Source organism: Thalassophryne amazonica, chromosome 17, assembly GCF_902500255.1.
Source record: "Thalassophryne amazonica chromosome 17, fThaAma1.1, whole genome shotgun sequence".
NCBI classification, from domain to species: Eukaryota; Metazoa; Chordata; class Actinopteri; order Batrachoidiformes; family Batrachoididae; genus Thalassophryne; species Thalassophryne amazonica.
In genome coordinates, this window is record NC_047119.1 from 15206209 (window position 1) to 15218942 (window position 12734).

The following is a 12734-nucleotide window of genomic DNA, read 5'->3' on the forward strand; positions in this document are numbered from 1 at the left end:
AGCAAGATGGGCCAGAACAAATGAGGTTTTAGGTACTGTAGCAGGACATCAACATACAGAGCCATCCTTAAAAACATACAGCTGACCAATTCACTCAAACAGTGATGATGTTCTTAATTAAAAGCGCCATCCAGCGCCACATTAGCTGACATGCTTACTGACTTTCATAGAGCAAAACACTAAATGATGGTACAACATTTTAAAGTACGACACTGAACAGTAGCTTATACATAAACATTTTTTTAATTCCGCCTGATATTGGTTACACATGGAAAAAGAGGGGGGAAAAAAATCCTTCCCTTTATGGAATGCTAAGACATTTAAGTCAGCTTCAGATTCCCACCAAACAGCTTTCAGCAGTAGCTGCTGTGAGGAATTAAGCAGAATCACATGCTACCACTGATATGAGGCTTTTCTGTCCTTACAAACTCTAAAGAAACCCCCCAGGTCATAGCACGTCTTCTCACTAACTATTATAACATCTTTAAATCCATGATTTAAAATTAAAAAAAAAAAGTGCAACAGCAAAAAGTAAAGGTCTGATCCCCAGAATTGTGTTCCTAGGCTGCTACTGTATTTGAGGCATTAAGAAAAAAAGAAAGAAAAAAAAACAAAAAAAAAAAAACACCATGCCCGTCTACAATGAGGACAACGAAAACAACTGAGCGCTGCTGCTGCGGTGCTTCAGTCTTGTTATCCTGAAACATGGATATGATAGAAACCACAAACTTGATGTTCATTTTTTTTTTTTTTTTTTAAACACAAGATATGTTAAATTTACACAGCTTGCACATCAGCTTTGGAATCTAATATATTCAAACTGAGACACAAAGCAAAGACAGATGAGGGAAAGGGAGGAGGAGCCTAACATTTAACTAGGGTTAGTAGTCTTTAACTTGTAAATGTCACAAAGTGCAAATTTTCATTATATTACATCAAAACCCATTTCTGAAACTGCATTTTGTATTAAGATAACAATGAAAAAGTTAACATATCCTCATCCCAGCTGCAACCAACCCTGTCCCCACCAACTGTTTACCCTCTCCCCCCAAAACACATGCTGTAATGGCGCTCACCTGCTTTTTCTGAAACGTGACCAAAGACTCCCGTGTGGCTTATTGTAATCTCTTACAGTACACTGTTAATGTCAGCGTGCGTTTATACTGCAAATATATATTAATCTATAATTAAATAGAATGCCTCTTGCACAGTCTTGCATGCACTGGGGGGAACATTGGGGCAAGCTGTACAAGAAGGAGAGGCGTGTGGACGGACTCGCACAGGATATAGGCTCCGGGCCAGGTCCAGGCACTCTTTCGCCATCTGCTGATGGTTTCGGCCCCTTAATCCCACCAACCACGTCAGTCGAATTGACGGCTCTCCAGTGTGTTTTTCCTTGTGAGCGTTTTGCTTGTGTGTGCACATGAAAAGAGTGTGTAGTCCCAAGGTCAGTTTCACAAAAACAGCCCTGCGCCATCACTGAACTTTTGTTCCAAGCTTTCGTTGTCTGTTCCTAAACAAAATGAAGAAATTAAGACGCTCAGACACATTTAAGAGTTTGAAATGGTACACATAGAGCAGGACGGCTACCAAAGAATCACTTACCTGGCCTCTGACCTGGTCACTGTGTACTCGAACCATAAGATGTTGGGGATCAAGCTTGTGTCTCGTACCAGAAAGTACTCGGATACTGGCCTGTGATGTAAAATGGAATTTGGAAGGACAAAACATAAAATGTCTTCTCAAATAAAGAAACACAAATGAAAGTGCTTGAAAAATAAATAAATAAAAATCCAATCTTAAAATATTCTTACCATGCTGCTATTTTAGGGAAGAGCGGCGTTAGCAACTCTTGCGTGATAAAGAACCAGATAATTCCAAACGTACTACCAGCTACTCCGCCATACAAAACCTGCCCCCAGGTGTGATACAACAGGTAGACCCTGTCAACAAAGGAAGAGACACTTTCATTTTCTAATTGTGAATGTAGTCTCCCCTACAAAAGCAACAAGATCTACAAGTCAAGCAGCATATTCAACAGGAATTAAATTAAAAACAAATAAATGATGTGTGTATGCAGAGAATTAGCTACATACAAAAGCAATTCAATTTTAAAATAATTTAAAGTGAATACAAATATAAGAAAATAAGGCAATGCAGAAAATTTTAAACCACCTTAAATTTCACATGGATTTTGTTACCAGTCATAAACACATAAATAAATAATGGGCTACAAATGTTGTAGTTTGAGCAGGGTGTAAGGTTTTGAAGGGGCTAATGACAGTCCTGTACCTGCTGTATGAGACTGATATGGCCAACCCCAAAAGGACGATGGACAGTATGTGTCTCCACAGCAGATCCACACATCGTGCATTGTTCGTTTGATGCATTCTAAGAAGACAGCAAAATGTGACTTCAAGCAAGCACATTGTTTTAAAAAAAAAAATTATAATAATAATAATCTTCACTATTTGGAACATAAATTTTCTTGGGCCTGATGTTACAGAGCAACCAAACACTGTTTTCACGAGGAAATAGCCCATCAGTAAAATAATAATAATTTAACCCCCCCCCCCCACCCCCCCCACCCACACACACAAAAAAAACAGGCATTTCTACATTAGACTGACTGGTCAAGTCAGCATTTACTGTTGTACTGTTTTATCATTTGTCACTGGGACCATTGACACACTTCACTGAAATGAACAGAAAGTGCTAAAAAAAAAAACAACAACAACAAAAATAAACACACCTTTCTTCAATTGTAAAAACTCAAAAGGCGCATAATGAGTTCAGGGAAACCTTTTCAGTTTCACAACAATCACAATCGTCACATTCAGGTTCATAACAATATACATGGAACCAATGTAGCTATGTTGGAAAAGCTTACTACAATCTAATGGATGAACAAAGAGAAACCCCCCTTATATGTACAGAATACAACCGTTTCAGTCAGTATTACGGTATTGGCCCCACCGAGTTTCATTGAACGCAAACAAATATCTAACAAATCTCCATGATGTAATAACTGCGTGAGATACCATGGAGTTGGACAGTGTATGTTGAAATCACAATGCTTACAATGAAATTGACAAAGTTTGATACCACTCGATTAATAGAGGATCGTTGTATCCAACACGCTATGGAACTTGAGTCCTGGATAACAATCAACCAGAAAGACAATCAGTCAATTCCCACCTCCCAAAAGTAGCAATCCATCTGCCACAACTAAGTAATATACCGGCCTTCCATTGGCCTTTTCCAGTTGGTGGAATCCTGAACACTAAATCACACCGAGAGACATGCACCACATGGCCAAACTGTGATATCTTAAGTTCATTCACTGTGCAAGTAGTACATCTCATCTGTCACTCCAAGTAACTGTTCATTTGACACAAAACAAATTCAGCAGTACCCAAGGACCCTCTAAAGACACAAAATACCAAAGACAATAACGTAAGGCAATGGCCTTGGGTTGCCGATTAGCATCCAAGTCTCAAAAAAATACAGCAAGACAGAAAACATCAGGACCCTCAAGACTTGATAAGGTGTCTCTCGATCTCAAAGTTCAAGGACCCATAGACATAAACATGGCTATGTCATGTGAGACCTGACAAGCCCAGTCAAAGTAAGGCATGGTTTAGAGATTACGTCAAAGTATTCACATAAAAAAAACTTTCACCCTCAAGAGAAAAATATGGATTGTAAAACTTTGAAAATTACAGGTCTTTAAATTTATACAATATACTTGCATGTACCCAACCCTTTAAAAATAAAAATCTATAAAAACGTACCTTAAATAAAGGAAAAGGAAGAAGTAAACAACAAAGAACCAGATGAGCTGGGAATGATTGGAGGGCATCCCATAATCTGTGTGCACTGAGTGAATCCCTGAAGAAAGAGAGCAGAAGACAACCACTCATTCACAATAAGTTGCCTTTAATTCAGAATAATCTCCAAACCATATCCATATAACTGAAGTGACTAACTTGTATCCCTCTCTGCAACGTCACCAGTGTTGGGGAAAGTAACTTCATTAGTTAATTTCTACAGTTATATTTTACAGTTACTTCATACAGTTAGTTCATTAGCAGCTGCGGACACCTTGTTGGCAGCTGCTGAATGTAATTAATAAAGTTACTCAATCTAATTTCGTTATTTTTAAGATTTAGTACTCAGAAAAGTAACTATTAGTTACTTTGCTAATGAGTTACTTTGCTGATTGCTCAATCTTACGAGTAACCAATTTACATTACTCGTTACCTTACTTATTAGTTGCAAGTTTTTGGCAGATTCTAATAAAGTAATTGCATAATGCTGCTAATGAAGTAACTGCATAAAGCAACTGTATAAAGCAACTAAAAAAGTAACTAAGAAAGTAACTTGTCAAAGTTACTTTTCACAACACTGAACGTCACTATTGATATTTTTTTAAGAGCAACAACTTGAAATCACCTACCACATATTTCCAGTTTGAAAGACATTAAATCTGGCTCATGCTGCATTTACCTATTAAAGAATATTATCCACATGTATTTCAATGTAAAAACATGTGCTAATAATTTCTGTAACACATGTAAAGGGAACAAGCAGTCTGTTCAGAGTGCATACTCATGACTGATATAAGTCTTTCTACCCTGTTCTAAAACAGGGTGTCTGGGGGTATGCCTTGGCCCAACTGGTGGGTCTATTAAATTCCAAAAAGGTTCATGTTCACTGCTCTAGTCAACTACTGTACCCTTGTTGTAAAATCCAATGAATCTCATAACCTTTGAGTGTAATCAATCAGCTTCTTCTATTAAGTGACTTCAAAATGTTCACGTATGCATTACAGGGGAAACATTCTCCAAAGGAAACTCCAGGCTTAAAGTTAAACTACAACTGAATACGGATAATTCACAATTCCATTAAGAGTTTGCCAGGTGAGATATCCACCTCAGAGTTTGACGTTAAGGCATGTCCAAATGACAATTCATCAGTTAAACACAGGTCCAGTATGGTGCCCCGTGTGGCTTAATGGTCCTGTTGAACAGAAATTCAGTTTCTTATACACTGATTTATTTGTGGTCACCCATCACAACAGCAATGCTGACGATACATCTTGACTGTCCTTTTTGCAATCATTTTAAAAGCAGTCAATTATATGTCCCTACAAAGTTGTGCACGTTGTCTCTAGGGATTAGAATTTTAAGGTTTTATCAATAGATACAATTACCAATTCTGCCCATCGGCCTGATTCTTTTTCATTCCTTTACTGATTCCTGATAAATTTTCTGTGTGGACAAATGAAGGCCTACAGATGTTTTCCACGTCACTTTCCTGCTTGCTGGACAAAAAGTTCAAAATATATGGCTTCACATCTGACATCACAATGCTTGAGCATGCAATGCAGAACTATCAGAAGACATTCAGGTATTGAGAACATCCAACATATATGTTTTCTATGGATTAAAAACATCTGGAATAGATTCAATTCCCAAACATCTCTCGGTCATGCACGTAAACACATTGACAATGAACTTGTCTGACCAGCCCCTCCTCTCTGCGCTTGCTCTGAAGCAAAAAGCACAGGAAGAATAAATCCAGAGTTCACAAACAATTAGCATGAAAGCCTGCACAACTTTGTTCAAAACTGAATATTTCAAGTTAATTCAAACTAAATAAGTTATCTTTACACCACATAATGAATGTTCACTTTAGGGTTTGTCATTATATTTTCTTTTATTTTGGTGAGTTACAAGCTGACAGCATTTTTTTTTTTTTTAGTTATTGTCTACACAAAGTACCTCACCCATTCATTAACTTTTTTTTTTTTTTTTTTTGCTGTCCAAGCCCTATGCTGTTACCAGTACAGGTCATACCATATACTTGATGCACGATGACATTTTGGAACAGCAGTTTCCACTAGTGTAGAACAGTCATGTTTGAGAAAAAAGCATGTTAATAATATAATACTCCTATTTATCAAGGTTTTAACCCCCACCCCAGATGAACAAATCAAAACTCTAAAGTGCTATTAATGCTTTGCCTCATGTCCTGATAATCTAAATTTAAACTGGGCTTTATTGACCATTCATGCTCCATACTGCGTAAACTCCAAATAGCACAAATGCACAAAAAATGCTTGCTTCTTCATTCACCTGCACATGGGCGAGGCTCTCTAACAATGTTCTTCAGAAGCCAGTTCACCCCTTCATTCAGGAGCACACCAGCAAAGAATGAGATCTGGGACAAAAAAAAAGTCAAAATTAATAACTATTTTTAAACATGCAAGCACTGAAAGTTATGGCACGTATGATGCCTCTATACAGCTTTCTGTAAAACAACAGGATTAACAAATGCAATCAAACACAGGGGAAGCCTGATTTTCATATGTTGTTTCAGACATGCAAATCAAAGTGCACGTGCCAAACTCACCGTGTGTAGTTCCCGTTTAAACACTATGAGTGTAACAAACCCCACGAGAATGGCTATAGGGAGGAGACTGATGTAGGCCAGCATTTCCCCTGTCAGATCATCTGAAATCACAGTAACAAAATATTGATGTTTAGGGCATTTATCACTGCTCTGAGTACAGATATTAAAGCGACACCTTGAAATGTCCCGTTAACTTCTATCATGTGATACAATTCCTGCTGAAAAAGAATGTGGGGACAGAACACAATGTGCAAGTACTGTAAAGTGAAATTAACAGAAATAGTGATTAACGTGAGGTGACACTGCAGGATTTTCCAGACTGACTTGAAGTTGGTAGCGGGTGCTCTGCAATTAAAAGTAGTACATTAGGTAAATAATGACAAATAAAATCAAGGCTCTTTTCTCCAATTATGCTTTCGGAACTGCTGTAAATAATTCACAACAGCCACAAAAGCCTGTAACACATTCAGTTATGAGAGTCTTGGTGGCTTCCCTCACTCCACTCTTTATTGCACAGTTGCTCTGTTTTTGACAACTGCCTGCTCGAATAAGATTTAACACAGACACCATATGTTTATATTTCTTAAGTGATGTAAATGAATTCCAAGAGACATTCAGTGGCATGCAGGTTTTGTCCTGGTCATGGAGCAGTGGACCAACTCTTTACCCTCGCAAAGAGGGTAAAGAGAAGAGGCTTCGGAGTACAACCATCCAGTCTAAATGTTTTGTGAACTCGGAAAAGGCGTACGACTGGGTCTCTCAAGGTGTTCTGTGAGGGGTACTGTGGGAGTATAACAGCTGCAACGCTGGATCTGGTCTTTTTGTCACAAAAGTAGGAGCTGTGTCTGCATTCTCTGCACCACATTAGACCTGTTCACTATAGCAGCTGGACTCCGCCATGGTTTCCCCGTCACCAATCCTGTTTATGATGTTCACGGATGGGTTTTCAAGGTACAGACAGAGATTGGAGGGCGTCCAGTCTGATGAGTTTAAAATTGCATCTCTGCTTTTTGCAGACGATATGGTTCTGTTTGCTTCATCAGGCAGTGACCTCCAATGCCCACTGGGCAGGCTTGAGGCTGAGTGTGAAGCAACTGGGATGAGAATCAGTTCCTCCAAATCTGAAACCATGGTCCTCTGACAGAAAAGAGTGGGACAGGGAAGAGTTATTGCCAAGTGAAGGTGTTTAAGTATCTCTGGGTCTTGTTCTTGAATGGGGGAAAGACGAAGGCCGAGATTGATAAACAGATTGGGGTTGTGTCTGATGTTTTATGGAGGCTAGACTGTTGTGGTGAAGAAAGGGTTGAGCCAGAAGGCGAGACTCTCGATTTACATGAAGTCCTCACATATGGTCATAACCTGCGAGTAATGACAGAGAACAACATCGCGGACTCAAGCGGCAGAAATAAGATTCCTCCACTGGCTATGTGGGCTTACACTGCAAGACAGGGTGAGAAGCTTGAATATCAAGTCACTGTATAAACCCACTATGGCAACTGGGTCGAGGACTGCAACCACACAAGAAAAGAACTGATCTATCTCCATCTCCCAAAAATAGCCATTTATATATGTCAAAGCCACCCATCACCTAGTTGAGTTATACTAAAAGGTGTCAGTACTTATGCACACAATTATTTTTATTTGGACATTTTTTTAATTCAATTTAGAGATGCAATAACAAAATTAAAGTGAGTAAAATTGCACAGGTTCACAAAAATCAACAGTATTTTTAGCACAAATTATGGCCAATTCCACAGGCAAACTCTTGGTGGCGATTTTATGTATACTCAAAAGCTGTTGTCTTTTAAAATGTTTGTTGATTTATTTATTTACTTACTTTTCAATGGCACACACATCATGGTAAATTTCTGTGGACAATATTCTGTCCCAGAAATAATTAAGATAAATCAGTCACTTTAAGACTACATTCCTAAGAATATTCTAATACTGAAATATGCAAAAAATAAAATATCCTAAATAAAATATCAGTTAAAATAATTTTAACATTCAGGTTCCTATACAGGAGACCATGGTGGATAAAATACTATCATCTAAACCTTCCAAAAGTCTCACCTCTAAGTTATATAATATCATGCTTGATCTTAAAAGTTCACCAGTTGATAAATTCAAAAATGCATGGGAGAAAGACCTGGGTCACGCTGTGTCAGATGATGCCTGGGCCTCTGCGCTTAAACTTGTGTACTCTTCTTCCTTTTGTGTTACACACCGTTTGATTCAATTCAAGGTGGTGCACAGGGCGCACATCTCCAGGGCCAGGTTGTCTACTATGTATCCCGAAGTCAGTCCTCTGTGGATTCGATGTAATTTGACTGAGGCCACCCTTTGTCACATGTTTTGGTCCTGCTCATGCCTTCAGGTCTTCTGGACGAACATTTTTAACACTTTGTCCCAGGCATTCAATATTAATTTGGAACCAAACTCTGTACTTGCACTTTTTGGTGTTTTGGAAAACCAGCCACATGTGAGCGCTAGGAAAAAAACAATCTTTGGTCTTCGCATTACTTATAGCACGTAGAGCCATTCTTTTCAAATGGAAAGATCCTAACCCTCCTCTGCACTCACAGTGGCTACAGAATGTCATGTCCTGTCTAAAACTAGAAAAATTAAGGTTTTCATTGAAACAGTCTCAGGGAATTTGAGAATACATGGAGACGTTTTATGCAACTGTATCCAGCTCTTTGAAATTTTATTTTTTTTATTTTTATTTTTTTAATGGTTGCATTTGTGTAACTATGGCACATGTTAATATCCTATCTTGATGGTGACAGGTTGGGAGGGTGGGTGGGATTACTTTAATATTTTGCTTTTTTGTGTGTGTGTGTTTTATTCTGTATTGATTTTTTTTTTTTTAAACTTTACATCACTTACTGTACATGTGACCTTGAACTGGTGGGACATTCTGTACAAATATTTGACTCTTTAGACTTATCTGTAAATGTCACTGCCAGCTCTTAACATTTTATGTATGTCTTGAAAACAACAATAAACATTTTGAGATTTAAAAAATAAATTAATTAAAATGGGCTCTTGGACTCTGCTAACAAAAGCTGCACCATGGCTTTGTTAAATTGCCATTAAAAAAAACTCATGCTATGTTTGAGGTTTTCTGAAATGCACATATTCCCACTAAAATGTATTTTCAATTCACTACTTCAAACTGCATAATTTGAAGGGTAACTGATACTTAACTACTGCGTGCAGGTCCTGCTGGCACAGCTAAAAGTGACAGAATTTCAAGTCATCCTTTTACTGTAAACGATTACACATCCGCTTTACATCTGCTGCACTCTGCCAAGTGTGAAAAAAAGCATTATCCAGAATTATTAGGCTGCAAACTCAGTGGTGTTTCATCAGTAGCTTTGTTTTACTGAGCAACAATCAACTGACATCTTTCTGTGATATACAACATTAAACACAAAAATAAGACATTTTAGGCTCAAGATTTCCTTTAAGCAGGAAGTTTAACCTGGCAGAGTTGTGCAGGTTTTGAGGATGTTTAAAGCAAACTGTATTTTGCACATGACCCCTTTAAGGCTTTAGTACAACAGATGTTCAACCAATAAAAATGTGTAGGTTCAAAAAAACCATCCAGTTTTCTGACACTTTTTGACCAACAGCGAATCTAGGTTGTTATAATAAGGTTAAATGTAGGTATCTTGTGCTGTAGAAGCCACAGTATAAATCATTACCTCATCTGATCTATAAGTGAGAAAGTATTCTATTAGAGTATTCTAATAGAATAATAAAATTCTATAGTATTATATTCTATATAATAGTATTCTAGTATTCTATTAAATACACAATGTATTTAACTGAAATTATTTCAGTTAAATACATTGTGGTGGTGACATTAACCATCAGGCCAAGGAACTAGCTACTCCGTTAGCCACTTTTGGCTACATACCTATCAAAAGAGCTGGGAAATTATTTCCAGCACACTCAGTTTGCTTCTCATACTACTACAAATTCATTACGTTTCTAACATATAGGTGCTGGCACATCTACTTCTTAAACAGAATCTTACTGGAAATATTATGCCAGTTAGCTTCATCGCTAGCCTTCATTGTGGCCACTGCGGCCAAGTGCGCATGCGGGGCTAGCTCACTATCTGGCAGCCTAGCCGACGTTCCCCGCTGTGCTCGGGGTTTGTATGAGCGCACTATTCCGCAACGCCGTCAATGACCGCATCCTTTTCACAGCAACAGAACGCACACTTTCTCCCAAAAATAACAAAAGCGCCTGGTGATTAGTAGAGCTTAAGTGGTTAGACAAAGACATTCAGTTTACATACCGTCGGAAAACTCTACGTGAGTCACAGATATTGACCGCCATTGAGCTGGTGCCGAGCACTGCTCTTCCAACGCCATCTTACCCGGACACAACCGGGTCGGTCTCAGCGCCACACCCCGGACATGTGTTCAACCAATAGGAGAACAGCGCCCTACATTCAAAAGTGTGCCGGCAACAGAGGCGTGTCCAATATGTATATAGACCAATCCCAGAAGCTTTTACTGAGTAAAACCACGAAAAAAGGTCCAGCAGTTTGGCAAATGTCTAGTGCTAATTAAAAACAAAAAAAAAAAAAACCAACAACAAAAAAAACTTTGGCAAATGTCGCAAATGCAAATTTAAGAAGGAACAGCAGCGTTAATGGCCACCAGGACTCTGCAAGAAAGCTTCACAAACAATATGATACACAGGGGCGGATCTAGGTTTTTTTTTAGAAGGGGTGCATGCTGCCCCCCAGAAAATTTTGTAATTAAGGGTGCATTTTCCTGCAATCTCAAGGAATTCAAGCATGTATTTTGGACATTGGAACAGGTAATAGCTATAATTTTATTAACAACTTGAGATAGATGATACATAAAAAAAAAAAAAAAAAAACTTAATTCAGTTTCTGGCCTCAAATGTCACAATATTGTTTTATACGCTGCATAATGGTCAGGTTCCCCACTAACAACCAGGCAGGCAAGTAGAAAGTTGGAAATAGCACATCATTATTTGGAAATATTAATGAGTCTTCATTGTTCAATATGATTTATCCTCCTGGTTCTCAAATAACACAGAGGTGCCTGGGGTGAGCCTGAATGAAGTGTTTGACAACATCATCAGTGTTTAGTTCTCCTTCAATTTACCCTTTAATTGCCTGATTTAACTACCAGATGTAAAAAAGAAAAAGTTGCATGCTGCTGCTATTAATCAAAGTGTAAAAAAAAAACATTTTACAGACATTTAGGCATTGCTGAATTTTGAAATATTAAGCTCATCACAGTTCTATGTTCAAAATGTCATGATACAAATTGCAAAAAGTATCACAATTTATGATACATTCATCTATGAATACCCTTATCTGCTTTAATGATTATTTATTTGCTGTAAAGTTGGTTGTACAAGACTAGTACCACCCTATATTTTTGCCTCATTTGTAGCCATTATCCCTATATTTTCCCCTATATTTTGATTGAGCCCTATTGGGCACCCTGTATTCAGAATGGCACACTTTAAGCTTTTGGCTGGCAAGTTGTAACATAGCCATTTAATTTTTGGTGCAGCTCAAGGGGGAGGGGTGTAAACCCCCAAGCCCCCCCATTAGATCTGCCAGTGGATACAGGGGTGGATCTAGCTTTGTGTGTTTAGGGGGTATTATGACTGGGTTTGGCAATGCCAAAGGCACACTCCTACGAGAGGGATCAAGGGGGTATACACCCACTTTCCCAGAATTAAAAATCTAAAGCATATTTCCTGCATTCTAAGGCAGTCTGCAAGGTTGAAATACTGACTGTAGTCGCAGTTTTTATTTGAACCCTCTGAGGTTCATGGATGTGTGGGCTCATCTAAGTGTATTTTTCATAATGTTTCTATTAATAGATCAGTGACCAAAGTTTACAAAGACTTCATTCAGCCACTACCTGAAAGTACAAATTCTCATCTGTAAATTAGACTTCTCTTCTAGACGATCTTTCACACACAGCCAATCCCAGAAGTCAGAGAATGTCACATGATCTGTCTCTTCTTTCTGCCTGTTGCAAGAGGCACCACTTACTGTAGCTGCACAGTCTGTTAGTGGGAGCTCCTCACGCAAACTCACCTGGAAATGCTCATAAACTGTAAAAGAATGGTCTTATTGACATAAAAGACAAAATTATTGTGGAAAAACACGTGGAGGGATTACTTTCTTCTGGAATGATGCAGTAATTTTTTTTATTATATTTTTTCAAAGAGGCATGGGCATTTTTTTTTTTTTTTTTGACAGTTTTCATCATAAAGGGATATTCATTCAAAAAGGAATTATATGA

General features: G+C 38.2%; 1 protein-coding gene across 1 annotated transcript; it reads right to left on the reverse strand.

Moving 5' to 3' along the window:
• Positions 1-227: 227 nt before the first annotated feature.
• On the reverse strand, positions 228-10829 carry dolpp1 (dolichyldiphosphatase 1). Its single transcript, XM_034192011.1, has 8 exons — positions 10730-10829; positions 6418-6518; positions 6141-6225; positions 3795-3891; positions 2293-2391; positions 1815-1943; positions 1606-1695; positions 228-1513 (listed from the first exon to the last, which is right to left on the reverse strand). Exons 1-8 carry the CDS (start codon positions 10803-10805, stop codon positions 1477-1479), a joined length of 714 nt encoding a protein of 237 aa, XP_034047902.1. The 5' UTR covers positions 10806-10829; the 3' UTR covers positions 228-1476.
• Between the last annotated feature and the right edge of the window lie 1905 nt (positions 10830-12734).